The sequence below is a fragment of the Limanda limanda genome, chromosome 8, assembly GCF_963576545.1.
Source record: "Limanda limanda chromosome 8, fLimLim1.1, whole genome shotgun sequence".
NCBI lineage: Eukaryota > Metazoa > Chordata > Actinopteri > Pleuronectiformes > Pleuronectidae > Limanda > Limanda limanda.
The window spans coordinates 27,213,899-27,241,509 of record NC_083643.1 but is presented as its reverse complement, the minus strand read 5'-3'; the positions used below and the strand labels follow the sequence as shown (position 1 = coordinate 27,241,509).

General features: G+C 39.9%; 1 protein-coding gene across 1 annotated transcript; it reads left to right on the top strand.

Moving 5' to 3' along the window:
- The first annotated feature begins 277 nt into the window (after nucleotides 1–277).
- tmtc3 (transmembrane O-mannosyltransferase targeting cadherins 3) lies at nucleotides 278–22,406 on the top strand. Its single transcript, XM_061076839.1, has 14 exons — nucleotides 278–389; nucleotides 1,496–1,709; nucleotides 2,056–2,274; nucleotides 6,274–6,373; nucleotides 7,265–7,380; nucleotides 8,663–8,835; nucleotides 11,890–12,142; nucleotides 13,947–14,095; nucleotides 14,399–14,516; nucleotides 14,741–14,852; nucleotides 15,958–16,061; nucleotides 16,671–16,840; nucleotides 17,572–17,798; nucleotides 19,603–22,406. Exons 2-14 carry the CDS (start codon nucleotides 1,521–1,523, stop codon nucleotides 20,478–20,480), a joined length of 2,808 nt encoding a protein of 935 aa, XP_060932822.1. The 5' UTR covers nucleotides 278–389; nucleotides 1,496–1,520; the 3' UTR covers nucleotides 20,481–22,406.
- The last annotated feature ends 5,205 nt before the right edge of the window (nucleotides 22,407–27,611 follow it).

Here is a 27,611-nt window from a genome sequence, read left to right as displayed (position 1 = left end):
CTACGAGCTTCCTATCCCTCCTTCCAGTGACGCGTTGGCTGCTGCTAGGTTACAGCTGACAACAGTCTGCTAAAGAAGCGGTCGCTAAGGAAAATAAACCTCGTATAAATTCAAAGCCTGCACTCTGATAGGGAACGATCACCGCAAAGACCTGGTGATGTGACATCAAAAGCTATAAGCCCCACGTTAAACTTGGTCTTGGTTTTACACTCGCTTGGATTTCAAAACAGCACCCAGACTTTTGACCCTAACATTTACCATGCGCGGTCACCTCTGCCCCGGAAGTGGTTGCGATGCAGCCTCTGCGCTAGCTTGCACAAAGTTGAATTCCGCTCGATGAGTTGTGTTTTCTCGTGTGTGTGAAACCATTCCAAGTGCTTGTGAAAACGGTGAGTGGGGGGGATTCGAGAAAGACTTGAAATAATGCACCCGTCTTCTTCATTCGGCTGAGATCAAGCTAGTTAGCGTTAGCTGCTAAATTAGCTTTACTGTTAGCTAGCGGTGTGTTGCAGAAGTCAGTGGAGGAAACCGAACATGCTGCTGGAGTCTCCTCGTCATGTCATGATTCAGTGATCGACTAGTAGGACTGTGTGTGTTATTCGTTCACGCAACGCCTGCAGTTTGAAAACTACTTAAACCCTTTAATACTCTTTAGCAATTGTTTGTGTTTGTCATCTAGAGAAACCATCCATTGCTTTTGCTGCCACTGTACTGGACCTCTTGCTGCACTATTTGACTTTTCAGCATGTATCCCGACATTTGTTTGACCTTTTGCGTAGTTTACCTGCAATCTTATATATCAACATTTCCAGACTTGAGTCATCAACAAACCAAAGAGTATATCAGGATCATCAGAGATTTTAAGTCATAATAACATGGATGGAGGAAGCGAGTTCAGGGAAGCAATGAGGGATTTGGGAAATTGTATAATAATGCTGCACAATTCATTTGAAGAATTGCATTGTTAGTAAGATTGACCTGTTTTCAAAGTATCAGTCCAAATTCATAATCACGACAAGGTGCCTGTTTAATCAATCAATCAATCAAATTGGATTTGTATAGCCCATTTTCACAAATCACAATTTGTCTCATCAGGCTTTAACATTGTGAGACATCCTATGTCCTTAACCCTCAACAAGAGTAAGGAAAAACTACTAAAAACCCTTTTAACAGGGTAAAAATACATAGAAACCTCAGAGAGACACATGTGAGGGATCCCTCCCCCAGGACGGACAGAAGTGCAATAGATGTCAAGTGTAGGAAAACATCATCAAGATAAAGGTTTTAGCAGCAATGATGAGGGTAAACATTTTGAAGGATAACTTCAAAACTATATGTCAAGCATTCCTGCTGCAATCATAGTCTATTGTCAGCAGCCACTAAGATCATGATCCATCAACAAGATCGGATGCCACTATAGCCACTATATACTAACACATCTTGATGTCAGATAGTTTTGATTCATCAAATGTCTTTACTTATTTTTCCTGTACAGTGATCAATGACGGCTTTGGTCAGCCATGGCTGCTGTGTCATGGAAGGAGATGCTACTTTTGACTGGACTGGTGGTGGGATGTTACTGGAACAGTCTGGCGTGCGGCTTTGCGTTTGATGATGTATCTGCAATCCTCGACAACAAGGACCTTCGACCGTCAACGCCTGTCCGCAACCTTTTTCTCAATGATTTCTGGGGGACGCCCATGGCTGAGGTAAATGTTGGTTCAGCACACACCACTGTCCTTTAATAGTTAAGGCCTACTTTTAGTTAACAGTTAGAAATACATTTTCAGTACAAGCTCAAGAGATGCTTCTCTGGAATTTTTGTTAAGGATGAGGATTGGTTTATTTCCAATTTGATTTATGTCAATTAAATATACAGTATATTTGTCGCTTGAAACCTTGAGGTTTCAGTTACAACCTCCTTAAATTAACTTGACCTTGTGATTATTTTGAAGAATCACTCTAAAGCTTATCCAAGCATTCATTAGCTTTTATTATCTCTCTTGTTTGTCAACTTTTTTGCACATGTCAGCATAAATATGTGTCCCACTTCAGGAGAGGAGCCATAAATCCTACCGACCGCTCACCGTATTCACCTTCCGGCTGAACTACCTCTTCACTGAGCTGAGCGCAGCTTCTTACCATCTGCTCAATGTGGTTTTACACGCTGTGGTGTGTGTGCTTTTCCTGCGAGTGACCCGATTGTTCCTGGACGGGACTTTCAGCCTGGTGGCGGCTCTGCTGTTTGCTGTGCATCCCATTCATACCGAAGCTGTAAGTGTACTTTGAAAATATAATATATGTCATGGCAAAAAAATGTTTAACTTTGCATTAAAAACATTGTCATGAAAAAAATGGTTAACAGAAATCACAGTGACTGTTGCTGTGTTAAATCATTGACGTAGCTTGTAAATGAGAAGATTATTTTCTGCTAAAACTTCGACTGGAATGGTCTCATTATTAGTGCTCAACAGTGGCAGACTGCACATCAGGAGCACAGGGACATTTTTCGGTGGCCTGATAGTCTTTTTTGCCTTGAACTGGTAACTTGACCAGCAGTAATATAGCAAGCGGGAATGAGATGACAGACCTTTCAAGTCCTCTTATCTGGCAACTGAGGTAATGACATATCTTGTTAATGCACACAGTAGGCAAATGATATAAAAGCTCCGCTATCTTAAATAGCTGTAGCAGCCGTGCACCCGCTTCTGAGTATTATAACAAGCTGTGAGCAGAAGAAAAGGAAAGGTGGAGAAGAGAGGAAGAGAATTAAGAAGATAAAAGCTCTTGCCTCAGATGCAGATAAATACGGCAAAATAAGTGATATGTTTGCCAGGAAGGGACCAGGTCAGTCAAGTGACACTCACACTGTGACTGTGCAGCAGTACAGGACTGAGATCAAACCAGCCTCCACTCCGAAACACAGGCTTAACATAGCCCCCAGGCCCCCCACTCATTTCACAGTGCACATTGTTTTTAAGCATTAAGCTAAGAGCATGTTAATGGGATGTCACATTTGTTCAGTTTGTGAATGCATGAGTTAATTAATGAGGTAACATATTAATATATTAAAATACACAATGAATTGAATTGACGTAATGCTAAATAATAAAAGTTATGGTAAAAAAAAGTATGACTGTGTATGAAACTATTTCAGCTGAAAGAACCAATGATTTCTCATATAAAATGAGAGTGAAACTTTATAATGAAGGAAAAACTTCAAGCAACAAAATAACAGACTGACAGTGTTTCCTCTGTTTTCACTGACTAATTTCATGTCCTTATGACAGTTCACCACCTCAGAGTCTCACTCTCACTGTATCAGGACAAACTGATTAAGTAAAAGTCCTTGGAAATATCATAGTTTACTGTTTTGGTTGTGGCAGAAAGGGAGATTCTATGGCATTTGACAATAATGACGTCACTGAAAAGATGGCAGAGCGCAGTGAGCTTCTACTACCACCTACTTGTTTACTAGTCTGTTAACTGTTACATTAGCAACTAGGGTTAGCCTACAAAATTAGAGGTCTGGCGCTTTGCGTGTTAAAAGGGTGGCCCGGAAAAGAGTCAAATTCTCGGCCTGAATTATTCTCTCAGTCTGCCCCTGGTGCTCAATGTGATGTATTCCATTAAAGTAATCTGTGAGAGATCAATTTGAAATGTTGTGAGAAATGAGAATCAAGCTTGTGATGTTTGTTGGACTTTTCCGTTACACTAACAGGTGTGGTTTTCTTGTCAAAAGCTTTTTTATTTCCAGGGAATTCAAGTGTCCTCATTCAATTTGGATCTTCATAAGACTTCTTCAGTTTTAGCTAGAAAACACTGCTCATTTATCTTCAGCTTCAAGTGAGGCCCCTGTCTAAACTGAAATCCTTTCATCAGTGATGTCCCACCAAACTGGAAAGATTAGGATTGTTGGAGGAATGCTCGGGCTTGGACATAATATCTACACTGCAGGCAGCAAACATTTTCCTTGCAGTTCCATTGTCCACACTATTGATGACTAGTGAGCCATTCTCCTCTTTGACCTAAACAAATATATAGAAGTAAATAAACTGTCCACATGAACATTGTGAGATTCTGCCCCTTGTTGCCTGCTTGAGCAAACCTGATACAAGCCAACCCTTCTGCACTGTGGCATGTGTTGGTGTCCTTGCTAAGAGAGAGAGTAAGGGAGCCACAGTTAAAGCAGTCATCATTTTAATCAAGTTCTCTTTGTACATCAGTGGTTATTAGGCCTCCTTATCAGACGATGAAAGTTGCTTTGAGCTGCATTTGATTCCTTAAGTATTATTTATTTAAAAAAACTTTAGATAGAGATTCTTATTCAAATCAGAATTGACTTTTTACAGCTGTTGTATCATGGGTTGTTATCAAGATCATGCTATTGTTAGAACTTGAACAGAAACCCAAATCCTTTTCCTTATTGTTGATCATTTGATGTTAATCTCAGTCTCTTCTATAAAGGGCCTGTCTGAATAGCCTCTTCCCCAATTAGGACTTGTAATTCATCCTATTCAGCATAGCTGAACTGATGACCAGGCTGGATCTGACCAGGGCAGAAAAACAAAGAAAACATTCTGCTTCTTGGGGTGGAGTGCTACCGTTACACAGCATGCACCACTGCGCCAATCTTCCTCATGGCGTTCTGTAGTCTATGAGTTCCCGAGACTTCTTAAATGGAAACAATTTGCCTCACAAATGAGTCCTTAGAGTTAGTCCAGCAAGTGTCCTTTATGTTATCGCTGTCTGGAATCTTTCTCTGAACGGATCATTTGTTTTTGAGTTATGCTCCAAGCACTGAAGCTTCCTTCATGATATGTTCGTACAAAGAGTCTCTGTGTGTCCCCATGGCTCCCTCTTTGTGTTTTTATGGTTGTCTGTCTTTTTGAATGGAAACTTCAGTCTTTTTTAGTATCTCCAAGTACCTTCACATACAGTTATTTATTGTACTCCAACACGGTGTCTTAATGCTCTAAAATCGCATTATGGGAACCACTAACTGAAAGCAGCAAACCAATGGCTGTGCAGTCGGACAGAAAATGGGATTGTTACTCTGAGGAAATCCGCCAAATAGAGCTAACTGCAATCAGCTTTCATATCACTGTGCTGAAACTATTTTAAGGCTGTCTGTTGGCAGATGTTGGACTGAATGTTCCTCAGATTTCATCTTTAGCTTCCTTGGCATTGTTGAGAACTGGTATTAACTAGTAATCTGATCACATATGGACTGCAATGTACCCAAGATGCATTGAGGATGCAATTCAGATCCTGTCACTAGGATCACATTCAGAGGTTGTCATGTGGCCTGATTCATATAGCTGTGTTTATACAAATTTGTCCTGGGCCACACATGAAGAAGTACTCAGCTGTCTTCCTCTGACCCGATGCGTTTCACATATGTTGATTGTATTTGTGACCACCACTTGTCGATTTTATATTTTAAAAACCTGGTGTATTTTCTTTTTGTAAAATCTTATTTCATTGTAGAGCTGAAAACAAATTCTCTCTCTCTCTCTCTCTCTCTCTCTCTCTCTCTCTCTCTCTCTCTCTCGCTCTCTCTCGCTCTCTCTCGCTCTCTCTCGCTCTCTCTCGCTCTCTCTCGCTCTCTCTCGCTCTCTCTCGCTCTCTCTCGCTCTCTCTCGCTCTCTCGCTCTCTCTCTCTCTCTCTCTCTCTCGTCATGTGACCCATACCAATGTCTTACAGCGGTCAATGTAATGAGCATGATGATATTTTCTCAGTATCTGTCCTTGAATCAAAATGGCCACTTTATCAAGGGGGCTAATGCAACATTTTGGTTGCTCAGTAACATTTAAGCATAGGTTACAGACATTTCTGTTTTTGCAGCTGTCTTTAATGGGCAGTCAGTGACTTTTTTCCTTACAATTCATGTTTCATACTTGGGGTGGTCTTTAGTGACAAATACTTGTAATAATAGCCTCCTCTATTATAAAGTGCTTTGGAGCTCCATTTTTGGGACTTTATAAATGATTGTGAGAATGTTGTTTCTTCCACACGAGGGCAGTCATCATTTACACAAATGTCAGACAAAGCTGTCAGAGATCCAACTTTATGGATGTATGTGTGCTTGTGATCCGCTTAGATGATTGACCTCAATCAACCTCTATTCACAGCTGGATTCTATATATTGGTTTACTCAAGGTGTATCTGGAATTTCCTATTGTAGGAACATATTTTATCAGTGACATTAAAAGTTAAGTTAAGTAAATTAAGGGATGACATACTGACTGCTTTCTCTTTTTTATTTTCAGGTCACAGGTGTGGTTGGGAGAGCTGAACTTCTCTCTTCAATCTTCCTCCTGGCTGCATTCCTTGCCTACACAAAATCAACAGGTGCCGACCACTCCATTGGTAAGTCTAATACTGCTCAGCAGTCACTCATTTATCTATATACTATCTACAAGATATACGTGGTTCATGTAATTTTTTTTCTCCATGTGCCCTTCAGTGAAAACATTTTGAGGCAGAAAGGCAAATCCGACATTACTACATGTGACTGTAGGACATGAGTCTTCCTCATTCTTTAAAAAGCAAAAAAAAAAATACTCAGAGGAAGGCCCATTCAGTGTTCATTTTGAATTGTTTATATTAGGGATTCTGTGCTTTACAGAGATTTATTATTCTTGTCTACTACTACTACTACACTACAACTATTGTGCTCAGTGTTTTAAATTCTTATGCAGTTGTACCTGAATTCCTGTGAATACCTTTTTTTGACTTTGGAGTATCAGAAAATTACAAGCAAATATTTGTGACAAAAAAATGTATCCTACTTTGTTTGATAATCTGACTTTGTTAAATAAACTTTTTCAGTTACAGGACAGGGCACTGATTTGATTTGCCAAATTCAATTGAATTTGGAACTTATTCCAGATGCTTCACTTTTTATACATCTTCCTGGCATTGTTGTAATTTCTAAGCCTGTCTCCCTCTACACACAATGATATGGCTAAACAGTTATTTTCCGCGAACATATAATGGCTTTTACTTTCCTTTACTGTTGTTACTCATAAACCAGCATTTACACACAAATGTATGTAAAATAAGCTAAAACAGACCAATAAGATTAACCATGAAATTCTCTGGTTTATTTGTATTTATGTGCACTGTTGAGTAGATCACCTGCCAAGTGTGTGTTATCACTGATCCTCATATACCTGACACCTCTTTAAGCTGTATACAAATGTAAATGCTTGTTGTTATAGATTGTCTGTTATTTATGTATATTGTTCTTTTTTTCAGTTTGGCCACCCATCGCTTTGACAGTAGTTTTAGTGGCTGCAGCAACACTGTGCAAAGAGCAGGGAATCACTGTCGTTGGCATCTGCTGTGTCTATGAAGTGTTTGTTGCACAAGGGGTAAGGCTCCTTAATCTCGGTTACTCCTCTTTCCTGTTGGTCACACTCCACATGGTTCTAGCACATATTGTTAGCATACAGTTGGTTTAAGATTCAGTGTGCAAAACTTAGGTGAAAGGGATCTATTGGCTTTGAATATAAAATAATCCTGGTGATGTTTTCACCAGCGTAATCATCACATTTTTTACAAATTGTTGTTTTCTTCACCCTAGAATGGGCCTTGTATTTATATAATCCTCTCTACAGAGGCCGCTATGTTTTTTACAGTGTCCAAACTGGACAAACTAAACACCTTTTTAGATTTTTTTATGAAGGTTGCAATGGCTATATGACTTGCGATAAATAAACAAATGCTCAAGTATATGGAGTTAAAGTCTTTCTGCTTTGGGTTGGCTGCTAACATCGACCCCATACAGTGCAGACACTATTCAAACAATGTGGTATTATTGAAAAAAATCCACCTGGCTGTGGACGCTAGGACCACGGACAGCTCCACAGCCCTAGCAAGAGGTCACACACCCAGGGAGCCATGCATAGCTCAACTGAGTTCAGTTATCTGTGTTATGGAGGTTTTCTGGAAGCTAGTGAAAGGAGAACTCAGGCAGCGGCTGATGTCTTATGCAGAAGAATTTAATGTAGACTTGATGCCTACAGAGACCAGAAGGTGGAACAATATACCAATGCTAACAGAGTAACATGAACAATTGTCACCCTCAAGTCTGAAGATGTCTCCCACATCATCCCCATATATTTACTTCTACTTGATTCACCCATTCCAACAGCACATCCATGAATGGCTGGAATTGCTTTCACTCTGTTACATGTACATGTTTGCATCCTATTGGTTAGTTAAGCCTAAAGTATGCATATCAAAATCAGATATCGTTATCGTTAATTTATTATGTAGGGCAGCAGGGCTCCATCTGATTGGTCAAATATATTGACATGCAGAGTGTGGATGCATGACACATGGAACACCATTTAACGCTGTTCAAGCTGTCTTTAGCGATCCATATATCGTGCATGTTGATATCCCGATGGCGGTAAACTTTTGATACATATTGCTCTGCCCTAACATGTATGGATGTATAAATAGATATATATCTATATACACAAACATACACAGAGGCATTGATAGACAGACATTCATATTTAATATATTTGTGGGACTAATTGTTCCTTAATCGCATGGCAAATTGGATTTTAAAGTATAAAAGACTACTGCACACACACTGTTTAATTGACTTTTCCTTCTTGCTTTTATCCTAAATGCTACTCTTAGTTTACCCTGCCCATGCTGTTGGACACACTGCGGCAAGTTGTGCAGGGTAAAGACGGTTTTCCCTACGCTCTCCTGCAAACTCTGCTGAAGCTCATTGTCCTCGTCATCAGCACCCTGCTGCTCGTCATCGTCAGGGTCCAAGTCATCCAGTCACAGCTTCCTGTCTTCACCAGGTGGGCAGCATTTTCAAATCATAGGCATCAAGTTGATGCTGTAATTTCAAATGTCTGTCTTATGATATGTAAAGCGTCCTGGTTTGTTAAAGACTATATAACAATATCAGGCCTTGATCTTAAAAATACACTGAAAGTGAGCTTTTCAGATATTATAACTCCACAACGTGATTATTTTTTGGATATATTTTTGACCTCATTGTCAAATCCTCTAGCTCTTCAGCTGCTGCACTTTTCTGGACAAAGTGAAACATTTGTAGATGCTAGGCAGTGGAATACAGTCAAATTCATGGTTCTGAATGTATATGGATGGCAGGATTATAAACAGACATTACACACTTATGTGCGATTATGTAATAGTTTACATAATGTTTATGTTTATTTGATTAAAGTAGAACATCTTCCTATGGCCCCTGACTTCCTGCAGCTGAAGGATGTGACTAACAGACCTACACTTATTTTGTAGTGCCGCATGAATACACACATTGTACATTTTCATTGGAGCTGATTTGATTCTGTGACTTTATATCCAGAACTTACAACAAGCAGCTGTGTGGAGTTCGAAGGCCAATGCCACAACAACCCAACAAGCACATTAAAAAAAATATTCCCTTTAATCCCCTTAAACACCACAGTAAAGTAAGCTACCATGTTTTGTCTTTTTTCAAATTACTATATTTGTTCCTCAGGAGACACTGTTAATGTGAACTTGGCATGTGTATTGTTAAAGGGGTAATTCACCCAAAAATGTAACTTCACTCATTATCTTAACACTCGGTGAAGTGTTTGAGTCCACAAAACACTTCTGGAGAATTAGAAGTTAACTTTGCAGCAGCCGAATCCGATTCTAGTAGGACAAACAGCTAACAACAAAAAATCACTGTCCATCTTTCTCTCAATTCACTTTGTCTTTTATAAGCAGCAACAATCACAGATGAGTATGAAATAAAGACATGCTGCATCTGTTTGTATGGAGGCAGAGCTGTAAAGGGTAATACAGAAAATGCTCAGTATTTATATGAAGTACGTCACCAGAAAGAAGGCTATGCCAGTGGCCAAATGTTAACGGTTTTATTGGACTAAATATTTATTGCACATAAACTATGAACACTATGAAGTTTTCTGTACAGGATGCCACACAGACGCAAACTAGTGACTTTTCCTTAAGATAACATTCCAGACAATTAGCCGCAATTCACTAATCCCCTCACTGTAATCCTAAAGCTGTCTCCAGATTGTCTCAGAGAAATGTTTTGCTCAAACCATAACACGACCACATAATAGGATAATCATCTTTCCAGTTTTAATTCATTTCCAAAGCGGTGGTCCTGTAAAATAATTTGGGAATGCAAATTGCGCTAGAGCAGTTTGGATACATATAGGGGCTGGAGGTGCCTATCTTGAACACCAAAGAGAGAGAGATCATGAGAAAAGGATGTGTGGATCTCACCTATCAGCTGTATAGACTAAACATCTTCTCTGTGACTTGAGGATAAACAGACACACAGTCTTAATACACATTTTAGATAATATGTTTCCGTTGCCAGAGCTTTCAAAAGATGAGATATATATGTATATTTTTTTGTGTGATTGATTTTTGCTTTTATTTATTATTATCCAAATGTTTTACCTGACCCCAGATGCACTTATACCCCTGAGCAAACTGTCATAACAATAGATCATTTAGGTATTTAAGTGTACAGACCTTTTGCTTTACCCCGAAAAAAAAAAAATTCCATTGATCTTGCAAAACAATGAGATTTCATCTCTTAACTGGTGTTCTTGGGATTATGATTGTTATGATGAGTTTTGCGGGCAAACTGATGACAATGGCCGTGTGAGGGTATCCTGTACCAGATTTAATGCGAAAAATGTAAACAGTAAGATGCATTATTCAGATGCACTGAACTGAAACAGCTAAAAATACTGCATGTCACGCAACTAAATAGTGGTGTGGTGAGACTGTCTCCACTTTTTAAGAAAACTATTCCGACAAGAAAATCTTGTTGTAAAACGGAATAGAAAACCATATATTTTGGATTAATGTGGTTTAAACCAGATGCAACCAGCAAAATGTTCTAACACTAACATTTTGTGCAAGCATTTGAAAATACACCATCCTGCCAAGCAAACTATGCTGTGTGCAAGAGTAACAGCTCTGACATTATCATCTGACAAGCCCTTATTTACCATCCCCAAATCCTTCGTGGTTTTGCCAAAACTAGAACGATAGTGCGTTGGCTGTGTCTGGATATCTTACAAAAGATAAGATGTCTTTTCAAGTTGGGAAAAAAGGTCTTTCAAGGGCGTTCAAAACTACCATACTAGATCTCTAAAATAAGCTAGAAGGGTGCGTACCTCCTCCAAGGTTTTTCCCTTTAATCATTCAAAATTAGGTGACTCCGTATTCCAATTTGTCCTGCCACACAATGAACCAAAACATTCTTTACACGTCTCATAATAATCTTTCACAATTGGACGAATTCTCTGAATTTATGTTTTGCCCCGTTTCTGCTTTGAATAGCTTTATGCAGTGCTACTTGCTATCTGCTCACTCACGCTATCATCTTGACACTCTCTGCTGCAGTTGAGGGAGTACTCGGAATTGGCATGCATTGCAGTTTTCTCTCTCACGCAAAACTCATTATTCACACTTTAGTTTGTGTACATGTCATTTGGAAACGTTTGTGCGTCAGAGTGCATACGCATACACCCTGACTACCGCAATAGATTGAATGAGCTCCGTGGGAAACGCTGCAGAGAAAGTGAAACAAAATTCCTGGGATCATACAATTATTCAGATCCAGACCTATTTTTGTGTAATTGAGCTAAAGGACAGACAGACAAACAAAACAAAAATATAACCTGCTTAGTGGTGAAAATAAAGATGTTGCTTTATTTTAGTGGCATTTTTTAAATCATCATAGTCTCGCTAGTCTTACGCTTTTTCCTCACAAATATAATGCCAGTATTCCATAATGCAATTTTTTTTGTCTCCTGCTCTACCCAGCGTTAATGGTGGGATTAACTTTTTTCTTCTGTTTCCTCTTGCAGATTTGATAACCCAGCAGCAGTCAGCCCCTCTCCAACTAGACAACTCACTTTCAACTACCTACTTCCTGTCAATGCATGGCTTCTGCTGAATCCCTCAGAGCTTTGCTGCGACTGGACCATGGGCACCATCCCTCTGGTGGAGTCACTTCTAGATCTCCGCAACCTGGCCACCCTGGTCTTCTACACTTTTCTTGGCCTGTTGGCCTATTACAGCCTGCGCAACAGACACAGCTCTGCCAAGACTGTCATCATGGTGAGAGGAAGACTTCATGGCATTCCGATATTACATATGCGGTTACAATTTACATATGGTTGAAGGTTGGAAGTTAGACCTCTGCATTGGTTAGTATGTTACAGTCCAGATGCTGACCAAGCTTTTTTTGTAGAATCTGTAGGATATAAACAATATTTTATAGAAAAGTTCACGTGCAGAGTAAAAGAGACACAATGACTGGACTGCACCGGCCCTCAGGTTTTTAATTTATCAGCATTCATAAAAACGTTACAGAAGAAAGTCAGACTAAAAGCTGTACTGTTAATGGAAGGCGAAGTCAGTGGATATCCAGTGTCCACACCGGAGCCTCCTGTATTTTGTCTTTAGACATTACGTCTTGGACTTTAACTTTGTAGCTCCCCTTTTCTTTGACTTACAGACATGGGTATATCACTCCAAACTACTCAGATTAGGCTGAACACTTTCACTGGATATAAATAGCCTGAATTTGTAAGGGAAAAAAATGGCTTTTATTAAAGCCATCAAATAAAGTAGTTTCTCGTGTTGACCAGCCACAGTCCCACTTCAACAGAAGTGACAGATAGTATTTATTGAACTAAATTGGGTACTTGAATAGCCAATGCAAACATTACCATTGCTTGTACATTCTTCACGTAATTATCTATATTAGCTTTATCAAAAAATCTAATAAATTACTTTCAAATCAAGCAAAGTAAGTAAATAAAATGACACATTAGGGTTATAACTACCAGCACAAATGAACAAAGATAAAGCATAAGGAATAAATGAGTGGTGACTGCTCATTGTGGCGTGCAGAAAGAAATTAGCTTCTGTTGTGCAACAGGGTCGTGTACATAAAGGTCAGTAAACTTCCAAGCAGTATTGCTTTTAGCTTCGGATTCAGAAAAGGGCACCACAAATCACCACAAACTTAACTCAATTATGACATATGTAGTGTTTGCTCTCGTTTGCTAAGAGCATTGTGGAATATATTGCATAAGATCATACTGTATCAACCTACTTGGCATCATTGCAAGTCCACCATCTGTCTGAAATTGTTTTGGATAAGAGTTTTTTTTACTAGTGGACCTTCTCTGGAGTGCCTTTTCAATACCTTCAATATGGTGGCTGCTTGCAGTGCACCATGCCACACATCATCAACAAAGAAGAGTAGCCAGGGCTTTGGCCATATCTAGCAAACGCTAGAATCCTAAAATGATAAAAAAAACAGTAAAAACAAACATCACATGAAAGCAAGTCTATAAAAAATGGGTTTCAAGAAGTGATTTAAAAGAAGTCACTGACTCTGCAAGCCTTATCTCCTCATGTAGGCTGTTCCAAAGACGAGGGGCCCTGATGACAAAAGCACGGTCGCCTTTAGATTTCAACCTCGGAACAGTAAGCAGGGCCCCATCTGAGGATCTAAGGCTGCGTGCAGGCACATAAGGGGTCAATCATTTTGTGATGTAGCTTGAGGCCAGACCCTGGTGTTTTAAAAGTGATCACTCAATCCTAAAATGGACAGGGAGCCAATGGAGAGAAACAAGGGTCGGGGTGATGTGATGTAGCCTTTTAAGACCAGTCCAATGCTGATAATAATCATGATACAAAATGTTCCCCCGTTTCATCTCTACCTGGGGACCAACATTGCCTTGGGTGATGGCTCCACTACCTCTTAGAGATGTGTTGAATAAAATAGTAGTAGTGGATAGTAGTAAAACTGAAAATGGAAATAAAGTACATACACAAATCTCTGAACTTTGGTGTTTATTTAATAGTGGATAACATAGACTGACGTACTATTTTATTGTCTTTCACTTAGGCCCTGTCTTTGATCGTCCTTCCTTTTATTCCTGCATCCAACCTCTTCTTCCCTGTGGGTTTCGTTGTGGCAGAGAGGGTACTTTATGTGCCCAGTATGGGCTTCTGTGTTCTCGTTGCACATGGGTTCAAGATTCTCTCGTATAAAGGGTGAGTACTCGTCCAAAATTATGATTCTTTTTAATTCCTTATGATGGTAAAACGAGCAAACAACTATAATTTGTCTTTTGTGCAAACACTTAAAACTTGCTTGCCTCAGGGAAACATGAAAACTATATCTGCTGTAAACATATTTTTTCACAAAGCAGTTGTTATATTTTCTAAAATGAGGTTCAGACATTACTGCATACAAACAAAGTAAAAGCTATTGATAAAAAGTCCATGGTTCGCCCTTACTGCTCAAGCTCTGAAATAATGCATTTGAAAACCTTTCCTTCACATTTTCCCTTGCAGCCACTTGAAGATGTCCTGGTTGATGATTGGAGTGCTTTTAACTACACATGCAGTGAAAACCTTCAACAGGAACTGGGACTGGGAGTCAGAATATACTCTGTTCACCTCTGCCCTTAAGGTAAGATGGAAAGAGTTTTGGCAGCATTGCCAGAATCCGGTGGCCCACCTTACCGGTTTAGCCTGGCCACTCTCCAAAGTTAGAACATGTCTCTAATTACCTTATGAAATACAGTCTTACAAAAGACTAGTCTTTTTTCAATATAATAACGATGTGGCAGTTTTTATTTTATAAAAAAACATACAAATAATTCATTATGTTCCTTAAACTGTTTGTCACCTCAGGTTAACAAGAACAATGCCAAGTTGTGGAACAATGTTGGCCATGCTCTAGAGAACCAAAATAATTATGCAAAGGCTTTGCAGTTTTTTCTCCAGGCCACTCGTGTCCAGCCAGGTAAGAAACGTAAATCAGGTATTTATAAATCATCTCACTGTCTGCCATATGGGTAAACTCTGCCAAGGAGTTTGTGTTTTCATCAGCGTTCTCTTGTCTGTTTGTCAGTTAGCAGGATTACGCAAAAGCTACTGAGTTGATTGGTATGCAAATTGTGAGGTATGTTGTTAGTCTTGGCGGAGGTATACAGCCTTCTACTTTCTTTTAAGGGAAGAGATTATTATAAGCTTTCCCATGATGTGTTTCCTGCAAAGGAGCCCTCCAAGCTCTTTGAGGCACGAGGCCAGATGAGTCTGTGGCTGAACGTGCTCCTAAACTGCCTCAGTTCAGCAGAGAGATGACTGTTTGAATAATGTATTTTAAAGTGACTCTGATAGTTTTCACCCTCTATACCTTCTAGATGAAGAACAGAAATGAACAAAATTGTATTTTAATAACAAAAGGTTTTACAGTAGAATTAGACGGCAGCCCTGCAAACCCCAGGTTATATACAATAGCTCTGAAATTGCCTGGCCCCGACCTATCGCTTCTTATAGCGGCTAAAATGATGCTTGTTACAATGCAGTTCCTCTCTGACGTTGATGGCTTATTTTGCCCATGTTGTGCCATACATCAATTACAAAACATGATGTGGATGTGTTAACGAGTTCTTAAAACTTAATTTTAGAGGGAATTTCAAATATGTAGTTTATATTATGCACAGTTACAGGCAACCTCCCTGCGTCTATATTTTTCCTCTTACTTTATCTGTCAGGAAGTCTGTCATCAGCTGAGACAGGCAAACTTTTGCAATTTGATTAACGATTTGAACACAACCCAATGAGGATTTCCTGCTGTACTTTTCATGAAGCCTCATTTCGACTTGTCCTGACTGACCCCTTTCAACACCACACTTTTCTTACTGCTTCCCAGAAGGATTATTCTGCTTCTAAATGCTCCTTTTTGATTTTTTTCTCAGTATGCTTATCAAGAGTTATAGGTTATGTGTGGCATGTTAATGCAAAGTACAGATGGAGAAACCAGTCAAAATCCAGATTAAATAGACAGTCACAGGCTAGGTAAAAATCTATTTTAAAATCTTATACTATGTACAATGTATTTGCAGATGACATTGGTGCTCACATGAATGTTGGAAGAACCTACAAGAACTTGAACAAGTCCAAAGAGGCAGAAGAGGCCTACTTGGTTGCCAAATCCCTCATGCCACAGGTATGTCATCATGTTCAATCAGGCAAAGCGACAACTCTTGGTCATTTTCTTGCTTCCTTCTGTGCACTTGTTATTTATGATGTGGAAGTCAGGTTTGTTATATGTAGGGTGTAACACCTAGCGGAGGTTAATTGTTGTATATCCATTTCCTAAGAATAATACTTCTTTGAGCAACTGAGTGTTATATATATCCACAAAATGTTTTGGTTTATGCAGAGAGCCGTGCCTGTCCTCACTTGTCTTTCCTTCTTGTTTTGTTTGTGGGTGTAGGTATTTGTCTGTCATAATCAGTCTTGGCCACTAACTTGAACCAGGTCAACTGACACATGCCACAGCAATTTATTATTCACCTCTGGGTGCAGCTCCCACTTCACTTCCCTTCTATTAATCTTTGTACAATCTTTAATACAAGTGCTATGAAGGATAAAGCAACGGCTATTAACATCCCGCTCCCATCTCGACCGAAACTCCATTTAGAAAAACAGTGGTCATAGTCATGGCGGTTAAAGTTACAAAACACATTAACATTGTCATCATTTTTCTTTCCTTTAAATCCTCTGTAATTCATAGACTACAGTGAGACTAATGAATTCTCTCTCCGGTCATCAGGTTATTCCTGGTAAAAAGTATGCAACTCGTGTGGCTCCTAACCATCTGAACGTTTACATAAACCTGGCCAATCTGATTCGGGCTAACGAATCGCGTCTAGAAGAGGCCGACCAGCTCTACCGACAAGCCATCAGCATGAGACCAGACTTCAAACAAGCATACATTAGCAGGCAAGATTCCCAACTTTGTACCCACCCCTCTGTTGTGTCTATACATTCATGCACACACAATTACAATAACTTAAAATTATAATTCTGTTCTCCACCATTATTTCAGCTTTTTGGAGGGAATAAAATGTTAAATGATTAGTTCAAAACCATGGAAATGCCACATACTTGAATTTCCATTCAGTGCGGTCCTCCTCCAGCAGGACGTCCTGTAATGATCCCACACCTTCTACATTAAGTCATTGACAAGCAGTTGTTCCTTGTAACTAGATCTCATCTTTTGTTTTCCCTTTCTACTCTGAATTATGTTCTGTAGTGTTTCTAGATTATCACTTGTTTGCATAAAGTTCAATCACTAAGTATTTAGACCTCTTCACATTTGATATATTTTGTTATGATGCAGTCTTTTTCCATAATGATTAAGCAAAAAAAGAATGATGAATTTGCATATTTGTAAAAAAAAAAAAAATTAATAAGGAGAAACAGAAATATCACATAGATTTACGTTTTCAGGCCCTCTGCTGTGATGACTGATATTTATGGAAATTCTTTCACTGTCCAACTCTCCACTGTTGGTAAATTCAAGGTTTAACAGCTGACAGAGGAAAAACCTAATCCATTGCATCAGACTAGTCTCTCAGTGGACAGGTTTTACAGTACATCATCCCATCGTGAAAATAATTGTCAATCTATGACTTCTGTGACTTGATTTCTTGAATTTGGCTTTGACTCAGAGGGGAGCTCCTACTGAAGATGAACAAGCTCACAGAGGCCCGTGACGCTTACCTCCGAGCCTTGGAGCTTGATCGTGCCAATGCGGATCTGTGGTACAACCTGGCTATCGTCAATATTGAAATGAAGGACCCATCAGAGGCCCTGAAGAACTTCAACCATGCCCTGGAGCTCAATCCACGCCACAAGCTGGCGCTCTTCAACTCGGCACTTCTCATGCAGGAGTCAGGTGTGTGAGGTCTGCAGTGACGGCCTGAATAGTTTAACTCAAATCCAGTCTCCAGCTCGAGTACAAATAGTTATCCTAATGGAAAGTATTGTTTGCTCTCCTTTAAAGTCTTGTAATGTGAACTGCAGCTAACAAAAGGAAATACCATCATATTCACCTTCAGGGTGCAGCCAGGTTCTCAAGAATTGCCCTTTATCCTCCAATGAACCCTACGTGCACTGTTGCAGTAGCCAAGTTTCTGTCAGGGAAAAATTCAATCATTTGTTAAAACAACTAAATTCACAAAGAGGTGAGTCATTTTGGTAGAAGTTTTTCAGGTGCTTGTTTTCCATCACTCTCTCCTCGGGACAACTCTGAGACCAGTCCTTCTTTGATATGATGTCATCTCAGGTGTAAAGGTTTGCCTTAGAGTAGCAAAGATTTGATTTATTTCAGCCAGTTAAAAGAGACACATGCTGATTGATAACAAGTATTTTATTATTTCTTCAAGATGTTCTGTGTTTGTCACGAATGCGTCTCGCTTCCTCCATCAGATTTTATCTTTCAAACAAGGAAGTATCACATTCTTTAAATGATTCGCATATCACTTGCAGTTTTAAAAACACACAATTTTTTTTTTTCTCAAGTCCTGAAATGACTCAAGCGTGGTTGCCAAATGAAATGCAGCATTGTCTCAGACTTTCAGTGTGAATGAAAAGAACATGTAGAACATTACTCATACAGTTAACATGATTCGATTTCTTTTTACATTTCTTTACATTCTCCAGTAGCTCTGCTTTGTGTAGGCCATTTTTAATACTCAGCTATTTCTCAGATGACGAATAAAGTTCAACAAAGGGTCACTTGTAAGCTGCAGCACTACACACATCTCCTATAGCGAAGGTCTAAAGGACAACCGTACAAATGCTTTGCAGACACTTTTTAAATAATTATTCAGCTGGATTCTTTGTCACCCAATTCTTATAATCTTTTCTGGTTTTCTAGTGGGCTGTGGTGAATGATGATTTTATCCTCATCCCTACTTCATCCCTTCTTCCATTAATCTATGTGTTCACCTACACCCACAAATTGCCTGTAGCTATAATGGAGGTGTACTGCTAAACACAATCAGGTTCTGAACAAGAGGCAGATTTGCATTGTCAGTTTTTCTCTCTTCAATGTAATGGGGGCAGCATCATCAGACCATGTGCTTTGAGATCATGCTTTGGCCTTACTTTGACCTGAACTGTAACATATAACCAAACCCTGACGTTAATTATCTGTAGACATTTAGATTAGTATCAGTGGTCGAGAGGGAATAGGCCTGTCCAAAAATTAAGTTAAGTGGAGTTTGCGTAATTCATTTGAATGTACTATGACATTTATTCCTAACAATAACCATAACCAAGACATTAGTTATCTGTAGGCAATGTAGATGGATATCAGTAGTGGATTGGGGATAGAGCTGTTTTACAGGTGAAGGCATTTTTACGACCTTCTGGCAAGAAGCCTGCACAAGCTGAGTAAAATGAATAGTTCCAAGTTGTCTTTGTAGCATAAGACGGCTGCTTTATACAAAGTCCACAAACTATTATTTTTCTGGATTACTTTGCCAGGCTTTAGTATCATGACTGCCCCCTCAGGACGGCTTTGCTCGCGCGTTTCCTCCATTTTCGTTGCAAACATTTCTTGCTTTATAGGTCGGGCCGAGTTCATATCAATTTTCCCTCCATGTTAAACATTTTTCATATAATACATGGAAGGCCCTAGTAGGGATTATAAAGACAAATGTCTCATTATTGTGTGTCTCTGCTTTCTTTGACAGGTGATCCAAAGTTCTGGCCTGAGGCTAACCGTCGATTCCTCACCTATGTGGAGGAGGAGCCTGAAGACGCCAACGGCTACTTCAACCTTGGTATGCTAGCAATGGACGCCGATGAAAATGCAGCAGCTGAAAGGTGGATGCGCAAAGCCATCGGTTTGCAGGCCGGCTTCCGCAGTGCCCTGTTTAACCTGGCGTTGCTTTACTCTCAGTCCAAACGCGAGATTAATGCACTGCCTGTGTTGGACGAACTCCTGCGCCACCACCCGGAGCACATCAAGGGTCTAATTCTGAAGGGCGATATCCTCATGAACCATAAGAAGGACACAAATGGAGCCAAAGCCTGCTTTGAGCGCATTGTACACATGGACCCCACCAATGTTCAAGGCAAGCACAATTTGTGCGTGGTATACTTCGAGGAGCGTGACCTGCCACGGGCCGAGCGCTGCCTGGAGGAAACACTGGCCCTGGCACCAAACGAGGAGTATGTGCGTCGTCACTTGAGCATTGTGCGCAGTAAAATGGCTGCCATGAGCTCAGCCGGGCATCCGCTTACTTCAGCAGAGGGAGCCACTGTGACAGCCAAGGAGGAAGAGCTGAGCAAAGTCAAGGAAGTGATTGAGGAGGTTGCTGAGGGTGGGGAGGAAGGGAGGGGTGTTGATGCTGTTGGAAATGGGGCTGGGGATGAGAAGAATGTGCGGAAATCCTCTGTAGAAAGCCTCGGCCGTGTGGGCGTGGATGAAGCAGAATCTTTGGACAATAGCCAGTCTGACAAGCGGACTAAGGGTAAGTCCACAAAAGAGATTACAGATATAGAGAAAAAAAGAGCTGCTGCCTTGAAGAGACTAGAGGAGATTGAGCGCATATTAAGTGGTGATTGACATTTTTGTTTATAGCTGGACTACTTTTATAGAGCTCTTTATGCATTCTTAATCAATTGCCATTTTATTTGATTGAATCATGCAGGGCCGCTCAGCATGATCTTGTTGTTCTAACACTGATTATGTAAAGAAGGGAAATGGTTATCTGCACATGAAACTAATAATAATAAGCACAAAGCCAATTTGGGATAATCTATTTAAAGCTTAAGGCATACGTAGATGCCAGTGTGTGTGTGTGTGCGCGCTTGACATGAATGTTATCTTGCATATCATAGGTCTCCAGCAGTTATACGTATTTTTCTTCTTTTTTTTCAAATGTGTAGTCATTGTTTATCACTGGATTTGTCTTTTCTATTTGTTCACTAAGATGTGACTCACTCTTGTGTTATTGTCTTTAAAAACAGAATGATTGTATCATGGACAATTAAAGGAAATTATGTGCTCCCCAGATTTCCTCAAGGCAGGATGATATCTGCAGAGTCTGTGCCTCTAAATAACCCAAACCACACTGAGAGCAAAATAACCCGTCGCACCACATCAACTCAAGGCTCACGATCCATTTCAATGTCTGCAAATATTTATTGATCTTTTCTGCCACTTCCTGTCGACTACATCATCAGCCTGTACGCTCACAGCTGCCTTCACTTCAAAATTCCATTGTGATCCCATGTAAAGACTATTATTTCATTCCCTTTGTCACATTACCTAATTGCATCTCCACGTCCGGCTGCCATCCTTTTTTCCCCAGAGAATGTTTTCTTTTTCTCAGTAAACTGCCCCACTCAAAAGTCTTTGACCTGGGAAACGCCCGTTTAGTGTGACCGTCAACAATGATGTACTCTCATCCTCAGCGTCAGGCTTCATCATGTGTTCTTCATTTTCCTCCCACTTCACAGGAGGAATTTTTACAGCACATTTGTAGAAAACAGATCTCCTCCTTCATCCTGCTCCACAGTAGCAATGATGTTTGATCGTTCTGGTACTAAAATATCATTTGGATTTTCCACATTTTCAGGTTTTTGCAGTGTCCTTTGTATCCACTTTCTTCAGTATTATCACTCTGAGTTAATAAATACCCAGCGTCTCTCTGTAGTCACTTCCAAAAGCTTTGTCCGAGTAAACAAATTAAAACTTAGAACAAAATAAATTCAGAACTTCACAAATCCTTCCTGTTTGCGCTGTCTTCTGGCAGAACAATTTGTGTTATTGCACACATGTGTGTAGCATAGCCAAGGGGAGCCCCGATGGTCATGAACTTAACACGAGCAGACCTGTGACTCACTGTGAGGCACGTCCGCTGTGTTTAGCTCATCACACCTTTTACAAATCAAAGTGAGTATGACTGTTTCTTCCTTGTGTGCTGCTTTGAACTCATGATTTTCCAGTTTTTCGCTTCACAGTGTAATAATTAGTTTTCAGCTCAATGGTTATGCTCAGTGCAATTTTTCGAAGTGGCGTAAAGGAAAGAACACTAATTACTGTCACTTAGGAGCACGGCGGTGGTACTAAGGAGCCTTGCTATGTATTGACCCTGTTAAGCGCTGAAATTCTATGTACATATATTTCCAGTGTTCTTTTCATCCAGTGTTATTTATTCTTTTTATATGCACTGCTAATGCTGTTGCTGATTTTGTTCACCAATTACAGTATGCTTTGAATCCACGGTGCATTGTTTTGTCACCGCTCATTTTTCCTATTTACTGTAGTACATGTCATAGATGTTTGGAATATTAAATCAGAAAGTCTGGCCCAAAAAAGTAGGTACAGCTTTGAACGAGGAAGCATTTGGTTTGCAACATATTCTTTGTCACATCATTTTGCTGTGTGAATGACTTTGTTTTTGTACAATTTAAGATTTTGTTTTTTTATGCAATAACCCTTGGTGGTGGGGGTCTAGGTTATTAAATAAAGTGAGGTGACAACTCATCACGTTTGTCCTATTGTGTCTGTTGGCAATATGTATACAGTCGTGGCCTTCCTGTTGGTAACTGCATATATATCATTTAATGTGGATCATATTGTACCAGTCATATCGTGCCATCCTTCTGCAGGATGTCGAGCCCAGCACCAATCTAATTTCCCATCCCAAATTGAGTTCCAAATTGAAATCAAATGTACCAAAAGTACGCTAACATTTGTCTCTCTGCCCAATTCAATTTAGGATGTAATGTAGTTTATAAATACGCACAGCATCTTATACAACGACATGCATCAAAATGATTTCCGGCACTTGTAGTGTGGCAAAAAATCCTCATGACAACAATTTGTTCTGCGATTTAAGAAAGTAAAATAGCAGACCAGTTATTTCCATTGACATTGTAAAGATGGACGTCATGTCTTCACTTTCTCATTTGTCTAATATACTGGATACGGTTCCGCCCCCTTTGCGATTTTTAAATTTTTGACTAAAACCTTTTGTGAGCCCCTTCCTCATCACCACTACCATCGGACATCAGACACCCTGCCAAAAAGAAGCAACTGTCGCATTTAAGAGGTAAATAAGGATTTGTTTAGGGTAGAGGCCGGCGCATGCTTCTGCGTTTTCAGGGACACGCAAGCGCAAGAGCCTTTGCGTGCTTGCGTACCCCGTCTTGCGTGCGTCGCCCAATTTTTCTGACTATACAACAAAGCTACGCAAGCTTGCGCAGCCCGCAAGGCTGTGATTGGTCTGCTAACTACATTCTTTCCGGAGTCACATTTCCAGTTTCATGCTCCATAATACCCACAGAAACCACGTAGGATTTCGAAGAACCAATATGGACCAAATAGAAGAGCGTTTGGCAGAAGAGATCCGAAAGTATGACCACTATAACCTGTCATTGACTGGTGGATTTGTCCGCCAGAAAAAGGCTCTGAAGAGCCGCCGTGGCGATGTAAATAAACAGTCGACGATGACTGCCACACACAAAGAAGGCGTCTCTAAGGTCGTCTTCAACAAAAAACGTTACTCCACCTAGTGTTCTGGCGGGGAATTGCTTTGCAGCACGCGCAACCCTTGGAGAACCATAAATTAAAAAGACTCCGTTGACGCAGCTGCCTGAAAAGCCGCAGCCGCAGTTGCAGAACCATGCGCCGGCCTTAAGTGCTTAAATAAAGTGCTATTCATCAATAACAATATAAGAGTACAAAATTAAAATGATAAACGGGCTCTTTCTAGAATACTACATACTTGTGCTGAAATTTGTTTTGTGTGATATATATCTTTTGTGTTTTTAAGCATCACATATGACTTGCCATTCACACCCTCTGTCCTGACATGGATGCTAAAACCTCAAACTATCGAGGCAAGCTAGATCCTTTTCAGTTCCTTTACATTTATACCATGGATCTACAAGGATCACATAAACAAATTAACGAGATCAGAATATTAATAACCATGACAACACACTTGCATATGTGTATTCTATAAACACCAGCGTCTCTGCTTTGCTATTTCCTGTCTATTGCCATGGATTGGTTTGCGGTATACAGGGGAAGTTCATGTGTTGGGACAAGGAAGAAGGAAAAACATCAATATATGTGATGCATACCCTGAGAAAGTGCTGCATATACCTGAATCAGGTCATGCTAACTTTTATAATGCCATTTCATAATGATATGATCACAGCATTATATGAGGAATGATTGATGAATACAAATAAAGCTGTAGATTGAATCTCTTATGCTATGGTTTGCATAATGTAATGCATTAGCACACTATATGAAGTCATTTTCAGACTTCACAGTGGTGACTACAGTCCTACGGGATGCAGGGCTACATGGAAAAATGCTCTTTTGAACTATACTTCACGTAATTTTCTGTGTGATTTGTGGAGATATCTTGAAAAATGTGTTAACCTTGACCTTGAATCTGAACCTGATCTTGAAGTCCAAATCATTTGGAGATAACTTCAAGTATTTCAGCATTTACTTTGAACATCATGGGAAAAGTGCAAACGTGTCTTTTATCTTTGCTAGAGCCCATTCTTTCAGCATGACTGGAACAGAGTGCAACTGTCAAACTATTAGTCACAATGTGCTGCTCATGCAATGTGATGAGCTGTTGGCTTTGCTGCAGGGCTTTTTCTGTCACACATACCTGCTGTTCAGTTATTATCTGAGGCCCTAATGTCAGGAAATGGTACGGTATATGAAGTTTTTCTTTTGATTTCAGGCGCATGTCATTCAGAGTACAATCTGCTCCAGGGAGCACTTTGGCAGCGCATAAGAGATCATTTGTTTGTGCACTTGTCAATTACTCGCAAATGTGTTACAGCCATAAAAAAGAGACTGAAAAACAAAATGTAACTGGAAGTGCATTCAGTATAGTGCATTACTCCATCAAGGCCCAGGAATCCCCTTATAAAACCACATTTCAATTCACTAGATCCAGATTTGGATTTGCACCAAATCGCACACATCATTACGATCCATGACTTATTCTCTGACAAATCAAAAAAAAATGGATAGTGCCAATTTACGGATAACCAGGGAAAAGAGAATGATCAGTCTACCTTTCCATCACTATAGACTGAGTGGAGTTTCTAAAAGGACTGATTTGGACTTCAGGTGAAGCAATGGGGAAGAGACCTCCAAAAGTTGAAAGCCAGGGAGACTGATGCGTTTCCTCTGTTTTCTGTTTGACGTGTGGATAACGTTTTTCTACATTGCAGAGCCAATAGGTCAGAATAACTTGGGATTGTGATCCAAACTGGTGAGTAATCTCTGAACAGATTCTGCAAATGAACATGCAGAATCTTAAGGTGAGGGACAAACTTTGGGGTGGAAGCCTTCTGGTTTGCATTTCTAGTTCAATTCCACAGTCCTGGTGAAGAGCATAGGGGCGGAAAATATATACCCGAATACATCGGCTATCAGGTTTTTGATTTATCTGCATTTGTATACAGAAAGCTGGTCATACATGTTAGCTAAACTTTGGTCTCGACCTAAAACACCTACAAAAACTAAAGCTAATTTGTGTTTTGGGTGAAAATAAACGTTCAACTTGTGTAATAAAAGAAACTCTTCTGACTGTAAACGTGTACGGCGAACAAAAGACAAAACCCCAAAATTCATTATTATACGGCCCTGAGATTGGTTAGCAGCAAGCACCAGTGACTCGTGTTTTCAGTAATGTTAAATGACTCACCTCCACTCTGCAAGTTAACAACTGCAGCAGCATTTTCCTGTCTTGTCGTTTGCTCGCTGTTATATCCTCAATGGACTAAAATAGTTTGACACCAAAAGGGAATTGTATGGAGAATTGTATCATTTGTAATGCTGTGTTACCTATACAGTCTAACCCAGAGGTGGGCAAACTTTTTGACTCGCGGGCCACAATGGGTTCCAAAATTTGACAGAGGGGCCGGGCCAGGAACAGATGGATGGAGTGTTTTTGTGAACTAATATAAATGACATTTAAAAATCATTACATGAAAGGATTTTGCCTTTACCAAGTAGCATAGCACTTATTTGCAAGGCCATTTAACAAAAACCCGCCTTCAGAAAAAGGCTTGCTAGCCTTTGCTATTTCGAATGCCCCCCAAAAAACATGCCTTGGTACAATACTCTTTAATCGCAGTTTGTCTGTGAAAAAAAATGTTGCTGAGTCTGTAAATAAGTCGCCAACCTGTGAGCTGCAGCAACCCGTTCTTGCGTTGACTGACTTCGTAGCAAAGTGACGGCTGATGTTGTACTCTCTGTAAACTGCGACAGTTTCTCGGCATATCAGGCATACAGCCTTCGATTGGACTTCAGTGAAAAAGTACTTTGTTGTCGACTCCGTGTTAAACACTCGGCACTCATTGTCCACTTTTTGTTTCCTTGATCCTCTCATTTTACAGAAGGGCTCACAGGGCAAAGGGAAAAAGTGAAGGGAGATCATGTGCCCTTTCGAGCCCTATACACCACACTCCCTGGCAAATTTAATTTAGCTGACGCTTTTATCCAAAGCAACTTACAATAAGTGCATTCAACCCCGAGGGTTCAAACCCAGAACAACAAGAATCAAGAAAGTACGATTTCTTCAAATATAAAGCAAAACTACAAAGTTCTATAAGTACGTGCCATTTGAGTGCTACAAAATTGTTAGTTTCCAAAAAAAATTTTTTTAAATTATATTTTTTTAAATTTAATTTTAAATTTATTTATTTTTTATTTGGACAAGTATGGCAGGCCGGAATAAAAAGCCCAACGGGCCGTATACGGCCCGCGGGCCGTACTTTGCCCATGTCTGGTCTAACCCAAACTGCCCCTTACAATTTCTTTAACTCACGTGGATAGCAGTTATTTATTATTAGGGGTGAATTTCTCCTCCGTTGAATACCTGGACTTACCCTACAGTGGCTTCTTTTTTTACAATCCTTTAATTTAGTGCTTCAAGACACTGGGGCCACCCATATCTAAGGTCACAAGCTTATTTCTGATCATTTCATTTCTGATCTCGACATCAGCTACTTACTTTACCACTGTTGATCATTTTAACAGTATCTGTTCGGTTACTGTTTGTGTTCATGTACACAATTTTCCAGCTAAGAAAAAATAGCATGAAACTGGAAATCCGATTGGTATACCATCAAATTCTTACAGATTGTATTCCTGGTTACAAGAATGGTTTCCCCTCTGATCCGAATCAACTACCATATTAACAGAACCCGTTTTAAGGCAATAGAGCATCTTGACGGTGATCCCTAGAACTCTGACTTTCTAATCAATTATCACTCAAGGCAACAGGACGGTGACCTGTACTAAGAAGGAGATAAAGCCAAGGATCAGCCCAATGATGAGGGTGGCAGGTGAGCAAAAAATAGAGAAACATACTATTCTGAGGTTAGGCCGAAGAGCTCCATTAGCATTGCTGAAGAAATGATGGGGGGACCGCTAATAGTTTGAAGATGTAAAGACTGGTTCTATATTGTAGATATCCAGTTTGAAGTATTTTTTCTTTCAAAACAAACTTATGTGAATTTCTTGTTCACATTACAATAACACCATGGTTTACCTCATACATTCCAGACAGTATTAAACAAACACGACCATATATTGGTATGATCATGTTTGACCTTTTATCGAGATCGCCAGTAGATACGCAGAGCAGCCCTCTCGCTAATCTTCATGTTATTCAAGGCACATTTATGTAGATGGACTGTAGAT